The 17,842-nt window shown below is 38.0% G+C and overlaps 1 protein-coding gene, 1 long non-coding RNA gene and 1 other non-coding gene across 6 annotated transcripts in view; 2 read left to right on the forward strand and 1 right to left on the reverse strand.

Annotated features, from left to right (window-relative positions):
* Positions 1-2,587: 2,587 nt before the first annotated feature.
* Trnal-caa (transfer RNA leucine (anticodon CAA)) lies at positions 2,588-2,707 on the reverse strand. The gene is made up of 2 exons: positions 2,670-2,707; positions 2,588-2,633 (listed from the first exon to the last, which is right to left on the reverse strand). It is a non-coding gene; the product is annotated as a tRNA-Leu (tRNA).
* A 215-nt stretch (positions 2,708-2,922) lies between these two features.
* Positions 2,923-14,082, forward strand: LOC138032534 (uncharacterized). Of its 4 annotated transcripts, none has more exons than XM_068880234.1 (7): positions 2,923-3,242; positions 4,275-4,449; positions 5,145-5,259; positions 5,686-5,831; positions 10,454-10,502; positions 11,919-11,978; positions 12,069-14,082. In XM_068880234.1, exons 1-7 carry the CDS (start codon positions 2,972-2,974, stop codon positions 12,093-12,095), a joined length of 843 nt encoding a protein of 280 aa, XP_068736335.1. In that variant the 5' UTR covers positions 2,923-2,971; the 3' UTR covers positions 12,096-14,082. The 4 variants fall into 4 exon arrangements, 3 of the variants coding, with proteins under 3 accessions (XP_068736335.1, XP_068736336.1, XP_068736337.1); XR_011128394.1 differs by lacking the exon at positions 12,069-14,082 and adding an exon at positions 8,510-9,502 and having other exon boundaries at positions 2,931-3,242; XM_068880235.1 differs by having other exon boundaries at positions 2,931-3,242; positions 4,278-4,449.
* Positions 14,083-17,315: 3,233 nt separating this feature from the next.
* Positions 17,316-17,842, forward strand: part of LOC138032535 (uncharacterized) — a 4,837-nt gene continuing 4,310 nt past the window's right edge. Inside the window, exon 1 of the long non-coding RNA XR_011128395.1 lies at positions 17,316-17,842. This exon is cut by the window's right edge and continues 10 nt beyond it. This is a non-coding gene — a long non-coding RNA (uncharacterized lncRNA).

Genomic DNA, 17,842 nt, shown 5'->3' on the forward strand with positions numbered 1-17,842 from the left:
ACGAAGGGATTAAAATTGATCCCTTCGAGGGTGCGTGGGAGACGTACCAAGAGTCTCATTGAATTGCACCGTGGGACTATTTTGGGAGACAAGCCACTGTTTATGAAGTCGTTTACTCTGAAAAGCAAAAAGGCTTTCCTACATCCTTGTGCGATAACAATTAACTTCGGGTTAAATCTTTTTAGTATAAATACACAGGTGATTATACAAAATCGCGCGCTCTCATTGGCTCGCTATCTCGGATTATCAGCCGATAACCACATCGACGGACAAAATGGCTGCCAGTAGTCGTTTTGCCAGTGTAAGTGAAGATGATTTCGCGTTGAAATGTTTTTTGTTTCTCTTTTTTGAAATAATCACCTGTGTATTTATCCTAACACAATTTTTCGCCTCAGGCTCAGTGATTATCGGTGAATATTCACCGAGACGAAGTCGAGCTGAATATTCACCGATAATCACTGAGCCTGAGGCGAAAAATTGTTAAATGACTTAAGTTCTTAGTACGTTAACATCGTATGTACTCACCGATCTCACTGACCTTTTGACCTAATCATTTCGTTTTCCGGACAATTTTTCCATTTGGCAAGCGAGCCATCATTTTAAAATTGCCCTTGTACAATATTCTGGTGCTTTTGGAAGCTCACCACCTAGTATATCGCTTTCTTGCAACTTGAGTTCTTGCTCCGCGCACGCAATGATGAAACTGCGTTCCCCAAAACAGTCCCACAATGCAATTCAACAAGGTTTTCGAACCTGTCTCCTGCGCAACCAGCTCAAAGTGGCCAAATCGTTCTCGTTGCCGTCGCCTTCGTCCTTGCTTAAGTTCTCTATTTGCTTCGTCGGCGTCAACGAAACTTCACCTCAACATATAACATTGCAATGTCATAGGTTTTTCGAAATTAGTCCATCGCGTCCGCGTCGTACAATGTGGGCGAAGTATCCTAAGAATCTATTGGTACAAGGGACTTCACAGTAAGAATAGAGAATGAAAGATTCACATTTGTACGCTTGCGTTGTCGTCAAAACCTCAAATCTGGTGATTTCACCTTGTTGTTGTGCAGAAAACCGCAAAAATATATGCTTAAATGCGTGCCGCACCTGCAGAACGATTATTTCTTTTCTTTTAACCGATAATGTTGCGTTCACGATGACGAAGGCGTCCTAGATCCCTATTCTCTCTGACGAAGGGTTAACGTCATGATCTGTTTAATCCTCTTTTGGTGGTTAATTTTATTACTCTTATCAGCTCAGTTGGTTCGACAAAATATTGGTGCTTGAAACACCTACTGACCTGGACAACCACAATAGTTTCCTTAAAAAGTGACTCTATTTACCATCAGTTGGTTGTCGGAAGTAGTGGGGTCAACTCCCGCGGGAGCCTAACTCCCAGTCTGAAATAACTGCGGATCGAGAAAGAGCTGCCTTTGATGCAAATGATTCTATCTTTAAGTCTTCTCCGATTTGGACTATGAGACGCAGGCCCCGTCTCAAAACCTTCGTTCATAAAATTCTGAGAGAGCAAGAATCTATTTGAAATATACGCAAACTGGATTTCCTGGTGTTGGGGTCTGTCATGTTTCTTGACTGCTTTAGGGCAATTGCCATCGGCTCTGCCGACAATTTAATATTATATAAACGATTGTTCCAATTGAGTTTTGAATTATGACCTGGATATCTGTGGTACTGGACTAGTTATATCACCTTTGTGCTTTCCTAAAGCTTTCTAATATTGACGTATACTAATTAGAATTACAACATCACAATTCACATGATAAAAGCAGAGAGGTCTGTACACTTATCCCGTTGAAGCGTCCTGAAATTTTCAGGTGTCTGTGTGAGAAAATTGCCTAAATTCTCGGTCCCAAGCCTCGGCATGACAACTGCGAGCATCACGGTTTCAATCTTTGTCTTTGATGAGTGTAGGGCCTTGTGGAACGCCAGAAGGAAGGAACTCCTGACCAAGATGACGAGACACCATCCAAGACCAATCTTTTATGATGTAATATATCAAACACGAGAAGGAGGGTTTGTTTCATCGGATATCCATGCACCGAGAAGCGAGTTAAAAAACGAGGCCGAAGGCCGAGTTTTTTAACCGATTTCGAGGTGGTTGGATATCTGATGAAACACTCTTTCGAATGTTTGATATTGCTTGTCAAAGGAATCAGTATTTCAAGAGATAATTGAGATCAAAGTTGGCGAATTTTTATGCTAATTAAGACCACATATCCAAACTGATTTCTTTTGTTTTTGACGTATGAATTATTAATGCATTTGAGAACAATCTTTGATAAATTTGCGCCATTTTTACCCAGCTTATTTCTTGGTTAAATCCTTCAACGTTGTTTTGAACATCAGCACAAAACAAGAATATTCAGATGATCCACAAACAAATACTTTTTGCTCAGAGTCTCCAGAAATTCCCGTAAGTTTGGGTGACATAGGCTTGAGTGCAAGTGAAATTTTGAATGCTTCAATCGTACTAATACGGCTGCAAAAGGTTTTGGTGACAAATGATGTTCTGGACTGTCAAAAGAAAAAAAAATCAATTCAAAAAAGGGAAAGTGAAAGTTAAAAAATCGGGTAGTGTCAGAAGTGGGATTCGAACCCACGCCTCCATTCGGAGACCAGAACGCCCAATCCCATGATCCATGGGAAGGATAGTAATCCTTGAGTCTGGCGCCTTAGACCGCTCGGCCATCCTGACCACCCTGAGTAAAGTAGAAGATTTAAAATTTTTAAATTGTATACTTTTCACTTTGCTTCACCTTCTCGTAAAAAAATTACGCTTTTATATTGAAGTAAGCGTTTTATCAATCAAAAAACAAATTTAAATATTTTAATGTTAAATTTTTAGAAAGTTTTCTCAAGACTGCACTTATTTTTCACGTTTGAAGCAAGCGCGCTGAATTCCTGGAAACTAGTAGCTTTCTGACATTTTCAGCAATATTGCATTGATGATCATGCACAAATGCAAAGCGATTTGTTGACTTTAAACCCGAAGAAAGCCGTAATAATTTCAAAATATCACAGCCCAGGTATATCTTATGAACAGGTTTGCAGGTATCCTTTGAAACGTGGGGCAATTGTGGAAATATTGTGCGAAAAATCTGTGCCTTTCGTAGCACGAGTTTGCTTCGATGTTGACCCGGTCTTTGGCAAAATTCTTTGGACTGAAATTTGCGTTTCAGTGAATTTCTCTGCTGGGTTATCGTCATGGCTGTTTTATCAGTGGCAAAAAGGTAAGAGATCTAGAAGCCTGTTTTGCTACGAAATTGCATGTTCGATCGATTATTCGGAGCGATTGTGGAATAACCGGCCACTGGAGGGGCATATTCCTGCATATTCCTTGATCGAATTCTTTCAATTGCCATGAACTTTCCTTCGTGTTGGGAAAAGATCAACAAACAGACAAATCTTTGTCATTCTTCTTCGCCGCATGCATTAATGCAGGCATTCTCATTTATCTTAATATGCACATTGATTCCGGCAAATTGCTGTCTCCTCAGTTACTGATACCTGGATTGCCACAGTATCATTTGAGCTCAAATTTCTTTTTGCAATCATAATAAAATAATATTGTTCAATATTGCTGTCAATTAACTCATTTGATAAAACCAAATTTTCATGTTACGGTCAAGGGAGGGTGGAGACCCAGATAAAGAGACTGCATTCAAGGTCATATCAACACCTGTCACTGCATTTCAAGTGGAAGGGAAGAATGTCATGGACATTAGAGCTGTCACTGTCATAAAGAAATGCTATACTGCCGTGTGGAGATACGCAATTTAGCTTCGAGTGTTAGGCCCTGCTTACAAGCAGGTAGGGTAACCGGGTTACCCTAGGGTCAAAGATAGCCTTGGTTTACAAGCAAAATTTCACAGGTAGGGTTACCCTACCACCCGGGACAACTTTATGTGCTTGGTAACCGCCAGCATCGCAAACACAATGGAAACCACTAAAAAGTTCTCCCGGGTAGGTGAGTTGTCCCTAGCAGAGCGTTTACAAGGGAGCTAGGGTTACCCTAGTGCTAGGGATAGGGTTACCCTAGTGCCAGGGTAACCCTAGCTGCCTTGTAAATATGTCGATGAAAAAAGGAAGAAATGTGTGAGTGCTAGGGTAACCCTCTTGCCTCAAAAGGCGCATTTTTATATGTAACCATACCAACGGTGTTCTTTTCACATGTGAAGATTTCACGTGTTTACACGTAAGCTCACTTGGTATTTCACTGGTGTCTATATAATAAATGGTTGGTTTTAAATCATCTGTTGCAGCAGTTAGGCAGGCTGAGGATCACTCATGTGAAACCTTTCAGCTTCACCTTGGGAGGACATGCTCTGTATTCATTGTGAAGGAAAAAGAAAGAAATTTCTCCAGACATTGCAAAATCCATGTTCAGATCAACATCCAGCGTGAAACATGCCTCTGTTTGGAGCCTGATCTTAGCTGGTAAACATCGAATATAATAGGCCACTTGCACTAAGAGGTCACGTGACCAGTGCTTCCCTTAAACAGTGAGTTGTAATCTTGCTGTTGCCAAAAATTGACAGAACACATAAAAATTATCTTACACGGGAAATTTGAGAGGAAATGCATTTAAGGGAGATATTTTACGGTACTATGATTTTTCAACAAATTAGCATGATTTGTCTTGGCCGCCATGTTGGAGGGCATACTCTTGCCCTCCAACATGGCGGCCAAAACTACTTTTTGCTTATATCTTGTTAAATGTTTGATAGTTTAGTTCAGATGTGCCATAAACGTTACCACATCATCTTTGCAACATTTTCCTTGAAGTTCGAGAGCAAGATTTGTGTCAGAAAGCAGTAATTCATAATTTTAAAAAATTAAGTTTGGGTCACGTGACCAGCTACAGACTCTCTCATTTTAAGCAAATGGTGCGGGTTTGAAAAACCAAATCACTATTATTTTGTTTAAGAGATGACCCACTAATAGTGTTTCGAAGGCAAAATCATGTAACTTTCATTTTCTTAAAAACGATGTCACATGACCTCTTAGTGCAAGTGGCCTATTCTATGGGAACTGATTTTTATCCATGTTAGATACAGGTGATCCAGATATTTTGTCCAACAGATGGACATGGAGCTCGTTGTTGGTGAGTAATATTTGTTTTCTATTTATAGGTCTAAGCGACTCCTTGTTGTTTTGGTGGAGTTCATGCAGATGCAGGATGCCATGGCATGGTTGTCAACTCTAGGTGGAGCTTATTCCTCTATGGGAGAACACATCTATAGATATGTGAGTATTAACGGAGAAGATAGTAGATGGCACTCATGCTTAGCTTTGGGGCATTTCTATAGGTTATATTTTGTTTACAAATAAAATTGGATATTATTTATTATTACTTAAATGACAGTAATTTGCAACATGAGCATGTTGGCTGGACAAAACCACCTGAGAGATTTTTTAACTTCTCAGGTGGGGGGGGGGGGGGGGGGAGGGGCTACAAGTTTAGTCCTTATCCAAGCAAACTGCAAAATCAAGTCTGACCTCAGAATGACCTCAGAAAAAACGCTCACAGTAAACACTGTGTCTGCACATTTGTGATTTTTAAGGTATGCTAGGATTTTCAATGGACACCACAAAGTGAACAGCTGGGAGAACATTTTGCCTTTAACCTGTTGGCTAATGTTTCTTACAATGTCCCTAATGCATTTGTTTTAGTCGGAAAAAGCTGGACAGATTTCACAACAGCAGTTACTGGTTGCCATGAGATTGGGCAATCCAATCCTTGCAGCTCAATGTAAAGTCTTTGCCGCCCTCAGTCTCATACAGCAGGGAAAATTAAAAATGGCCTCTAGAATAATAAGGTTTGTGTGAGTGTGATTTTGCAAAATAATGCACTTTATGTACTTCTGGTTGGACTTAACGCTGTCACCAGATGGGATGCACTATAATTCATTTTCTGAAGTCCATTGAAGAAGACTTTGAAAATGTCATTATACAATAATACTGTCATGTAGTTTGCAAATGTCAGTTCAAAGACAAGTAACACCTTTTGGCTGAGTTATCACAAGTGTTTTTCTTCATTTAGTTGTCTGTGGCTCAATTAGCTTAGAGGTAACAGCTATCTGCCTGGTATTCATTACTTTTACACCCTGGACTTAGTGGTGCAAAGCCATTTTTAAACCCTGGTACACTCCTGGGAAGGGGGAGGGATTATACCGCCATATAGGTATGTGCCACTGTGAAGGGTATGGTTTTCAAGTAGTTTACTTTAGGATAGAGTGTATATAAATCAGAGCTTTTGGGTGTAGAATAGGGTATCATATTTCTTGAAACTGACCAGTTGGTTGAAGATTTTATCTCTGGAGACTAAGGAAACCAGGAATTGCTACTCAAAAATACAAAAAAATCAAATTGGCAAAGTATAATTAAAATTTACGCAACAGCCTCAGCAGTGTCGATAGATGGCTATCGTAAAACGCTACTGGATATTATTAACTGTCAAAAATCGGGTTTCAGACGGAAATCGGTCGTTATAATACTGGTTAAAATTAAACAATTTATTGTTCTTGATAGTGCGTACATGCATACTTGGCATTGCTCAGCATGTAACCTGCGACACAACCAGTTTAAATACGGGGTTGAAAATCGAAAACCTGTGTCAAAATCAGGACTCACTTACCCTGGTGAAAATCCTTAAAGGATCTTTAAAGATCTTCAAAGATCTTCAAAGACCTGACAAAGATCTTTAAAGATGAAGATCTTCACAGGATCCTTGAAGGATCTTTAAAGGATCTTCAAAAATTTTCTAACATTGAGGAGTCTTGGGATACTTCATCAAGATCCTTGAGGACATTATCAGGATCTTGCAAAGATCTTACCAAGATCCACACACAAAATCTTGGAAAGATCCTCAAAAGGATCCTTGAAGATCCTCAAAGAGTGACTGAGGATCTTACAAGGATCTTAAAAGGATCCTTGAAAGGATCTTAAAAGGATCCTTAAAGTGATCTTGAAAGGATCTTTGTTACGATCCTTGAAAGATCCTATGAGGATCCTTCAAGGATCTTAAAAGGATCCTTATAGTAATCTTGAAAGGAACTTTATTAGGATCCTTGAAGGATCCTTTGAGGATCCTTCACGGATCTTAAAAGGAACCTTAAAGTGATCTTGAAAGGATCTCCATTAGGATCCTTAAAAGATCCTATGAGGATCTTTCAAGGATCTAAAAAGGATCTTTAGAGTGATCTTGATCCTTCAAGGATAAGGATCTTATAAGGAACTTTTTAGGAGTGAAGTGTATAAAATCCCTAAAGATCCTATGAGGTAATTACGCACATGTACCCTCAAGCATCGTTAAGGAACCAAACTTTGAACATAAAAAATAATCACGCTGTACACGAATCAATTAAAAAGAAAACGTTTATTCTGATGTAATCCATTGATTGTCGGAAATATCAGTAACAGATTACCTTGTTTGATGAACTCGTAATAGCTGCAGGCTGGGCCAGAAGCAATATGAAACAATATACTCTCGAAATATCAAAGAATTCGTGTCAGCACGTAATCCTTTAAAAAAATACCAGGGCTAAAATACAGAATTCAGGGCCACATCTAGAGACTCTAGTGACGAATCGGCTCGATCAGTATCTTTTCACATTCCTTTAAGGGTTAATTCGATGAGTCTGCTATGATTTTTGCTCACTTTTTCTTTAAAGTACAGTCCGATGAATCGGAGGGTTGTAATCCTCCGCCATCTTGGATAAAACGCGAGAGATAAGACTGGAAACTAGTGAGCCATTTCCCTTTTGGTCAGCAGTCACCAACGATGGCTCCTCTTACAGTTCGGCGGTTTTATTCTAAGTTTGAATCAACGAGCATAAATCTTACGATTCATGATTGTTTTGCCCTTTAAATACTGATTCAAAACGAGGAAATGCATACAGCAATCCAAGTACAAAGGTAGGCGCTAATTATAAGCAGATAATATTTGAGTTGATGACTTATTGTCCTTAAAAATGACGATAGACTAAATTGGCTAACTCAACCAATTCAAATCTCTCGGGGTTAAGATTCTTTGTGTTTAATTTGCATGGCAATGAAGCATTCACATTTAAAATGATATGGCAATACTGGAACAAAACGTTTTATTTCGAAAAGATTTTAATTGCGTACAACATTGAGTTAGCCGAAATTCGAATTTTTCAAACTTCAAGTCCCAAAATAATTTGATATGTACAGGCAAGGATTATAATTCGGCTTACTTGCTCTAATCCTGCAAAAAATAGGTGAACCTTTAACGAGATTACTTACTAGTAATAAGGTTTACATCAAAAGAGTGGTTGTTGCAAATTATATGATTGGCAAAGGATCCCTTCGATTCTCTGTAAATGCTACGTGTCTGAGGTTCATAGCAATTTTCAAATTAAAGGTTAGGTGACGCACATTTATTTCCACTTCCACGGCATTACTTGCGGGTACATGTGGAATTCATGATAATCAATATGAGTAATTTGCCCTTATGGCTTTGTTTTTCTTTCAGGATGCGTAACTGCAAAATATTCAGAAAAAGTTCTCAAAAAGCAGCCTCAGCCGACAATAGCACCAAATACTGAGTGAAGAAAAAAAATAGTAATAAAAAGATAGATATAATGAAATAAATACAAATGTGTTAGGTAAAATCAAACGTTATTGTTGTAGTACATGTACTTGTACTTGTAATGTTTCTCTTTTGCTGTTTTTCTAGGCTACAATTTAAGGTTTTTGTCTTATTTTTAAGAAACAGTTTCTCAATTAAAATGGCTGTTTGTGAAAATATTTTAAATATTCCCAGCCATATCTTCGATATTAATGAGTACTTGATAAAAACTGTATGAGTATCTATATTTTATCTCTGTTGTTTCTATGATTATTAATACACATTCAAGTCATATTATAGGTAATTTTGAGAAATTGGTTTACTGTATGCAGCTAGACTTTTAATTAATGGATAACCATGCATGTGACCAAATAACTCCAAAAGCTACTATGATTGTCAGTTGAATAAGATGTGAGCAAAGTTGTCACAGAGTTTGAATGTTAAAACAACAGTGTTGTCAAAGGCAACTTGATGCACATCAAGTGTGAAAAACAATAGTCAGTGCATCATTTGTTCAGGTTTGTTAGATTTTTATTGTATTCTTCCCATCCCTTTGACCCAGGAGTTAGTGCCAATTTTGGATAACAAGCCAGGGTGATAAGCCTTACCAAACTTCACTTGCATCTTACTCAAGTGAGAATCGTAGTGTGTGGCTGTTTTTCATTCAGTTCAATAAAGAATGCTAGCAAATAAAGTCGGATATTGATTTCCCATGATTCATCATTGTTATTTTACTTCAATCATACTTAGTATTATAACATAAATAGTTTACAGACAAATGAAGCATTTTATGTATTGAAGTTTCTCTTTTACAGAAAGAAAGCTCCTTTTTCCAGGTTAAATAAAAGAATTTGTACATCAAACTGCAGTCCAATAAGTGCAATTCAGGGTGAGAAGGTGGGCAATAAAATTAATAATCTTGGCTAAGTTCCTGTAAAGTCCTAAATGATATTTAAACATAAACATCCTCAAGGATCTTGCAAATGATCTTGGCAAGGGTTTTTGAAGATCCTCAAGGATCTTGCACCAGATCTTTGAAGATCCTTAAGGAACTTGGATATGGTTTTTGAAGATCCCCAAGCATCTTTGGTTGGTTCCTTCAACATCCTCAAGGATCTTTGATGATCTTCAAAGATCTTGGTCAGGATCTTTAAAAATCCTTGAGGATCTTGCACAGGATCTTGGACAGGATCTTTGACGATCCTCAAGGATCTTGGACAGGATCTCCGAAGATCCTCAAGGATCCTTGAAGATCTTGGCAAGGATCTTTGAGGATCTTGGCAAGAAAGGCTAAGATCTTTAAGGATCTTTAAGGATCCTAGGTAGGATCCTTGAGGATTTCAGAAAAGATCCTTAGAAAGATCCTCAAAAAGATCTTTGAGGAGTCTTTAAGGATCTTCAAAGATCCTTCAAAGATTTTCACCAGGGTAGGACTGTTCTTTTTGAGCTACTGTAGGATAGCCCATCATAGGGGGGGTTTGGGGAGTTTACTCTTGACTAGTATAGGGTAGCAAAAATTCAGCTGAACTAGCTCTGGTGTAGGCTAAGGGTTCTAGGTTCCCAGCGGCACATCCTCATCCAGAAATTCCTAAAGCATTCCCCCCCCTCCCACCCCTCCTGGGGTCAACACTGATTTTTATTAATATTTAGTACCGTGCTTTAAACAACACCCTATCACCTGGTAGGCCAATAATTTTGAACCCATGAGGTGGTGCCCTCCTAACTTCACTAAAACTTTGTGGTTGTGCTGTTCTCTTAAACCGTGAAGGAAGGGATATAAATTTTCTTTCTTATGTCTATATTTTTCTTTCTTGGCCTTGTGTGTGAAATTTTACTTTCTTGTTTCAGGGAACAGTATAAATTAGCAGGAGCAAATGGTTATGCCAAGGATGAAAAGGTTATTTGTTTTAATCATCAAATGCTGCTTTGCATTTAAAATACATTCTAGTACCTCTTACTGATGGTAAATTGTTAATTTTGTTTTTCCTTGTTACTCCTAATTGTTACAGTTTCCTACCATTCTTTGTTCTGTGGCCTTCTTTAGTTTTTGTGGTAGTCACACGCTGTCACCATGTTGTAACAGTGAGTGAGTGAGTGAGTGAGTGAGTGTGTGTGTGTCCGTGTGTCCATGGCATGCATATGTCACGAGACTAAACAGGTCTGTTGGAAGCATGCTTGAATTTCAACAAATGAGCACCAAAATAGGCAAAACTTTGTGAAGCTTAAGTAATAATCAGTTAAACCAGCAGTATTTTCAGCTTGATCAAACCCAGTCCCTCCCCTTTTTAACTCTTTGCCACAGTTTTGCCGAAAAACACCAGCAAACAGACATTCCAGATACTGTGAATTATTTATTTATTTTGTAGTTAAGCAGTTCCAATAACAATGTTTATAGTGTAATTTGCTGTAAGCAAGAGCCCTGAAGTAATTAAGTTGTTCAGTTCAAGTTGGCATTTATCCACAACTTCGTATGGCTTTGTCTGTCAAACTGGTTTGTTGTAATTGTTAACTTAGAAGCTAAAACTTTTGAGCAATTTCTTTAGAGGCTGCAATAATGAACACATTCATAAAAGGTTACCAAGGTTACAAATACATTGTAGAATTTCGGATTTCGCATTTCTTTCCGCTGCGAAATCTGGCAAATCTTGGATCAAAAATTTGTTTTTGGATTCACCCTTTTCCGGGGCATCAAAAGAACAAGTGAAGGGGGTTTGGTCGAGGTTTTCGAGCAGCCATTACATTTAAACAATCACTCGTATGTCCGGTGGAAAGAAGCTTTTGAAATTCGCCAAACCCCCTGCTACTCACTCAGGCTGTAATCAAATCTGGAAATGATTAGACTTTCAAAACTTAATTCTCAAATAAGAATAAACTGAAGGCCCTGTCTGACAACCCTTGTGGGGCTTTAAAGAACCCATGTGCTATTTGGAAAGAAGTCACAGTGACGTTGTTTGGCCTTGGAAAGAGCTTTGCTCCATAGATTTGGGCATTACTTTGTAGTTTGGCTCTTACCACCTTAGTTGAGAATCTCAAATACACTCAACTAGCTAATAACAATATTATTCTTTGGTACCACAAGAAAAGGTGCATGTGCTGAATGTGAGTACTTGGTGTCAGAAGGGGAGCTGAGTTTTTGAGACATTACTGTATGCACTAATTCTGAGAAGAATTTTCCTTACTCCTAAAATTGATTTCAATTTGATTAATTTGCCATCAATTGAGTTGATTTGATGTTTCCTTGATTATTTTATACTCTAATCCAGATGATGATTCTTAACACCGAATGGAATTGAGTGTTTCTTATTTATTTCAGCTGATAGCATCATGTCAAGCAGCTTGGAGTCGAATACAGTTCCTTCAGAAACAAAAAAGGGTATGATTAGATTCTCTGTTTCCTATTAAAGATAATAGTTTCTGTTTTGAAAATTTGTCTCAACTCATCAACAGTTCTTTTCATCCTTAGGCAAAGAATCAATTGAATGTTCCCTGATGGATGAAAGATATACAGTATCTGACAGTGTATAATGTAAATTTATGCATTATTAGAATTTAGTTAAAATAGAATTTACAAAAATATGTAGAAGCAAAAGTTGCTGGGGTGATGCTGTGGGGGTGGGTACAAAACACACATCACAAGTCACAGGTCGTTATTTTACCAATACAGAAAGAACCCTAACCATTTACAGTACCCATGCTGATATTAGGCCTCAAAACGTTTGTTTAGGCTTACATAATTAGGCCAAAGGTTTAATAGCTTTAATGATTGTTTAGGTTTTTTCTTTATTGGTAAAACAATGACCAGTGACTTGTGACATGTGACCCGTGACTTGTGACTTGTGACCCATGACCCGTATTTTGTATCTGCCGATGCTGTGGTCTGTTGGATGTATTGCTACTTTTAATAATATACATGGAAAAATATCTCCATTCTGATTGGCTAAGAGAAATGCAGTTTCCAGGTAACAGACGTGCAGAAAAGAGGTAATTCATTGCAAAAGGTAAAAAAACAAAGCACTCTGATTGGTCAATGAACAAAGAACGTCTCAGATTGCCAATCAAGCATGATATCTGGATGGCACAATTTTTGCGTGATTGCATGATATGCATGTGTTTTTCTGATTAATTACGATAATCTCAGCTTGAAATTTTCCATGCATATTTTTTATAAGTAACCACATGATTTTTTTCGTGTAATTTGGAATACAAATTACTCTCACCCAACGGGGTCATGCATTTTGTTCTCATTTGAAATAGCGTACTCTTGCTTATTTATTCCAAATTGCACTCGAAATCATTTGATTACCGAGACAATAAGTAACCACATGATTTCTTGTGTAATTTGTTTTAAATAAGCACTCATAAATTTTTCATCCTACAAATTATGTTTGTCTGAATAATTTACCCAAACTTACGACACAAATTGCACATGAAATCATGTGATTACCTATACTTATCCCAAGTGAATGGAAAAAAAATCTGAATTAATTAAACCGTGTGAATAGTGTAGGGCTATATACACTCTATTAACTTCATAGCTCTTGGATGGTCCAAAATTATTTTAGCATTTTTTTCTTTTTATTTACATTTGCTAGCTTCTAAAATCAATTTTGTTTTAGATCCAAACATTCTATATTCCATGCTCTCCTTCTTCTAACTGACAAAAACAGTCTAAAGAGCCGTCGACACTGGCACATATTCTTGTGGTATTTTTTTAGACTTATGCAAAGCATTTGATACAGTTGATCATAGTGTACAGTGCTCAATTTATGTACCAATTTCATTTTACAGTGCGACGCGTCTTACCTAACAAAGTTTTTTAAAACTTGTACTCTAATCAGGGTGTGCGAATTTGATTGACAGTCACGGTTGTAAGTTGAACACCGTTTCATGGGTTGTTGAGTTGACGTACTTACTACACGTAGTTGTCAAATGTGAAAGTTTGTTGGGTGACCATGGTAAGGCGCGTTGCACTGTAACATTCTCCCCAAATCTTTCTGATCGTTTTTCCAGTCTGTCTTCTCAGTGAACAAATATAAAACTAGATTTGCTGAAAGATCCACATGTTTTATTGAGAACGTTAGAGCAATATATGGAAAATTCAACATTCGTGTGTGCTGCGACTGCACCTTGGAATGATTTTGATGAGAACGTAAAGCAGCTGAAACTGAAACTCGACCTTATACAGAGCTACTTACAAATTACCGGTAATGAATATTCCCTTCAGTGGACAAATCCTCCATTGTTTTTACCGGCTTTCTTTTCCTCTTGTTTGTTTTTTTCTTCTATTCACCTTATATGACCAACTCATTGTTTCCAACTGTAATCGATTTAATTATTTAATTAGATGTTACTCAGCTAGATTAGTTCTTCTGAGTAACTTTTATCCATTACTGTTCCCTCTACATTTTGTTAATTTTTTCTTAGTTTCCACTTAAACAAGGTAATAAAGGCAGTCAAGTTCACGGCTACTTCTCTAATACCAACACTTTTAAATTATTGACTCTGCGTACGAATTCTGCGTACCTGCTATTGGTTTGGCTTGCAAGTCTAGCGCCCTGTTTTCAGCCAGTGAGAAGCACAATTAAAAGAACGCTATGTTCACGAGCGCTTTTTCCGCGCGTCCGATAAGTTAAGGTTACTGTCAACATCCAAACAAACTGCACCACTATATCAGAGTCTATATCACTCAGGAGATAATAAGCTAACAAAATATGTGAGGCATTTTCAAAATTCTAATAGTCGTGGCGTCCAACTTCTATTGGCCAACTTTACAATGAATTTTCACACGAACCATTGAGAATGTGGAAAAAGTCTCACTCGCTTTTGTCAGCTTATTATCTCCTGCGTGATATAGTGCAGTTTGGTTTGAATGTCCGCGTTAACGCAAGGGTTTTTAATTCAACGGAGCAGACAAGGTCAGTTTCGCGTTTGAGCGCTTGCACTCGCTTTCTGAAGTACAAAACGTGAAAGTTAAAGTCATTTTCAAATACTACATTTTGTTAGTTTCCTTGGGTTTCTTTAAAAACAACGCGAACAAATGCGATTTTTCGAAAGACACTCCTGAAGGTTGACAGTAACCTTAAATGTCAAGATTTCGAATTGGGATTGGTTCTTTGAGCCCCTTGCGCTTCTTTTGGTCGGAGAAAATATTTTGGTGCTGGTTTTTTGACGGTCAGACGGCTTTAACGTCTCAGACGTTAAATGCGTCTTGACGACTTTAACGTCTCTAGCATAAAAACGGCCATTGTCATTGCACTCTCTGTTACTACGATTCTCAGTTGAGTATGACACTAGGGAAGTGTGGCGACAAAGTTTCAGCGTTAAAGTTACCATGTTGTCAAGGGCAACTTCCTTCGTTTCCAAGAGTAACTTTTAGGCCCTTGACGTCACGAGTGAGCTATGAGCCCGCGAAAATCTACAAATGGTAACGGTTAAATTCAAACTGGCGACCGTTACCAGTAAAATGACGTGAAACCCCGAAAAGTTACCCTTGGAAACGAATCAAGTTGCCTTTGACAACATGGTAACTTTAACGCTGAAACTTTGTCACCAAACTTCCCTAGTGTCATACTCAACTGAGAATCGTAGTACAACTTTAAGTCAACGCCCGTGTACAGGAGGGACAAGAAGAGGTTATATTGTAAGGGCAAATCATTTAACTCCCTGAAGAAGTCTGCCTGTGCATGGTAAAATGAAAGATATATATATATATATATATATATCCTCATAGCCTTACAACCAACCTTGCAATTTTATTATGTTTTAAGTCTACAAAATATTTGCTGGTTAGATCTCCCATGATCCGGCACTTCTACTTTTGCATTAAGAAATTGTCTACAAGGAGAGGTTACCGGGAAGGAAAAAATGTTCTGCGATTTTTTACACCGGTTTAGCGCACAATCAATGCACAACGAAGCTCTTGAAGGGAAAAACCCGCTCAAAAACTTCGTGGATTTGACTTGGCTTGTTTAAAAAAAAAAGCTTGCATTAAGCTTCTCAAGAACACGCAAAGAAAAAAAATGAAAAACCGACATTTCGGCGGCGTCCTCTTGGCGCCATTTTCAATTTTAAGTATGCGATGTGACCATCGTTGACAGTCTGCATAATAAAAAGAAAAGCTCCAAAAAATCCTGGAGACATTTCGCTAATATCTTTTCTGAAAAATACTGTAGAACAAAACTGAGGCATTGAATTTAAGCGTCCTATAAAATTTTGAAGAATCTTGGACATAAAACCTAACAATTCGGTAGTCATTTATTGCACCTCTGTGGTGCAGACCGGATGTGCAGCCCGGCGCTATCGCCCATCAGTAGCCAAGCCTTGTTACTGCACACCTTATGTCGCCTCTTGCCGCTGCCTATATACTAGTCTCATTGCAAACGAATAGAGACATTAGGATGATCCTAGGTACCAGATGCAATTAAACTTACATACAAAAAGGTCGCTGTGTCTCTTCAACCACAAAACGGACGTAGAAGTAAAAAATTCTGCACCATGGAGTAGCTGTTTTTAAAGATTTTGACAACATACTAACCAGCAACAGAGGAAAGAACCCGGTAGCTTTCATTTGAAATGTCATACTTTTAGATTTCAACCAGATACTGTAAAATAGTACTTGCACCAATTTCCTTTCATGTGGATGATTTAAAAAGTGTACTAAAAAAAAAACTCTGAAAATGATCACTTGATTAAAGCTTTCTTCATTTTTGCAACTCAGCACTCGTTACGATCTTACCGGTAACAAAACTTGTCAGTTGTTCAACTTTCGCAGTTATGTATCAAGATACCTGTCCTATCTCGTGTAGGTCATGTTGTCATGTTGTTCAAATGTATTTCAACCAAGTCTCTCCCTCAATTGTCGGATTATTCTTTAATTGTCCATTTGCTCCAAATGAAGTATTATCGTTCATTTTCGACGTTGAAAGCTTGATAGGGATCATAAGAATTAAACATTTTTTTTTTTTTTTAAACCCGAACCCCAAAGTCCGAACTCGAACCGCAACGTTTGATTAAGAACTCCCTCAGTTAACCACTTTATTATATCTCTCAGATAGTACGCGCGCTGTAATTGGCTAAATTAGCGGGCCGTATTCTACAGTACGGCCCGCTGTACAGCCCGCTAAATTTAAAATTTCGACAAAACATCGTCTAGCGAGTTTTTCATGTAATTTCTGTTGCATAAACTTGTACTGAAAATTGTTTGAATCTTGCAAGAAACTATTTCAAACTTAACAGCCAAGAAGATTTAGTTTTTGGGATTTTGGCACGGCATTCTTTGTGGCAGTTGAACCTTCCGCTTCACTTTGACTAGTTTCCTTGCCCGCGCGCCGGTTAACCTCAGAGATATAATAAATATCTTACTAAGTTTTTATTGCACAAAAGTGATCAGCAGGCCAAGATGAAACTCTCTGCAGAGTTTAAAAAAGTGTGTGCAGCCGATTCACAGCCACCTTAAATTTTCAATTGTCTTAATCCGCTTCCCAATTTTTTTTAAACTTTGCAGAAAGTTTCGTTCTGGCATGCTGATTACATTTCAGAAATAAAAAATGGGGGTCACCGAGTTCATTTTTGAGATATGTGCAGCTAAAGCCAAAACATGGGGTGCTTTTGCAGGGCTTTCCTGTTGCCATGGTAACTGTATAACTTTTTTCAAAAATAAGTGGTGTTTGATATGGTACCACAACATTGCTAAGTGTCAATCTTGATAAGAACGGTTCTTTCAAGTGTTGAAACTGGTTTGAGCCACCTTTTTTTACTTTTTTTCTTTTTATGTTACCACAAGTCCTGGGAGAGAGTAATCTTGGATGATAATACAGTAAACACCAACAGGGCTGAATAACGTCTACGCATGTGCAAGCTGTCATGACAACAGTGATCAAATTTCGGAGCAAAGGTGATATGTTGTTCTTTCGTCTTGTTGAATGTAGGAAAGTGAAAGAAAAGAAGATTCCTTTCGTTTTAGACTCAAAAAAGGGAACGCTTTTTTTCTCCACTTTCACAAGTAATATTTTGAAGACTTCATGATCTGCATAGAAGATTTTCTTCCAGGAAATGCCGATGAATATGACCTTTCTTTCAACGCATTTTATGTTTCTTTGACGCATAATTGATTTCAACCGTCACGAAGCGAAGCCAAAGAAGCTACCTAGTATCTACTTCGTTTTCGATCCTCTGCTTGGCTTGAGCGAAATGATGTTTGGGGACATTGATGGTTATATGAACTGTATTTAAAAAAGT

This window comes from Montipora capricornis, chromosome 14 (genome assembly GCF_036669925.1).
Source record: "Montipora capricornis isolate CH-2021 chromosome 14, ASM3666992v2, whole genome shotgun sequence".
Lineage (NCBI taxonomy): Eukaryota > Metazoa > Cnidaria > Anthozoa > Scleractinia > Acroporidae > Montipora > Montipora capricornis.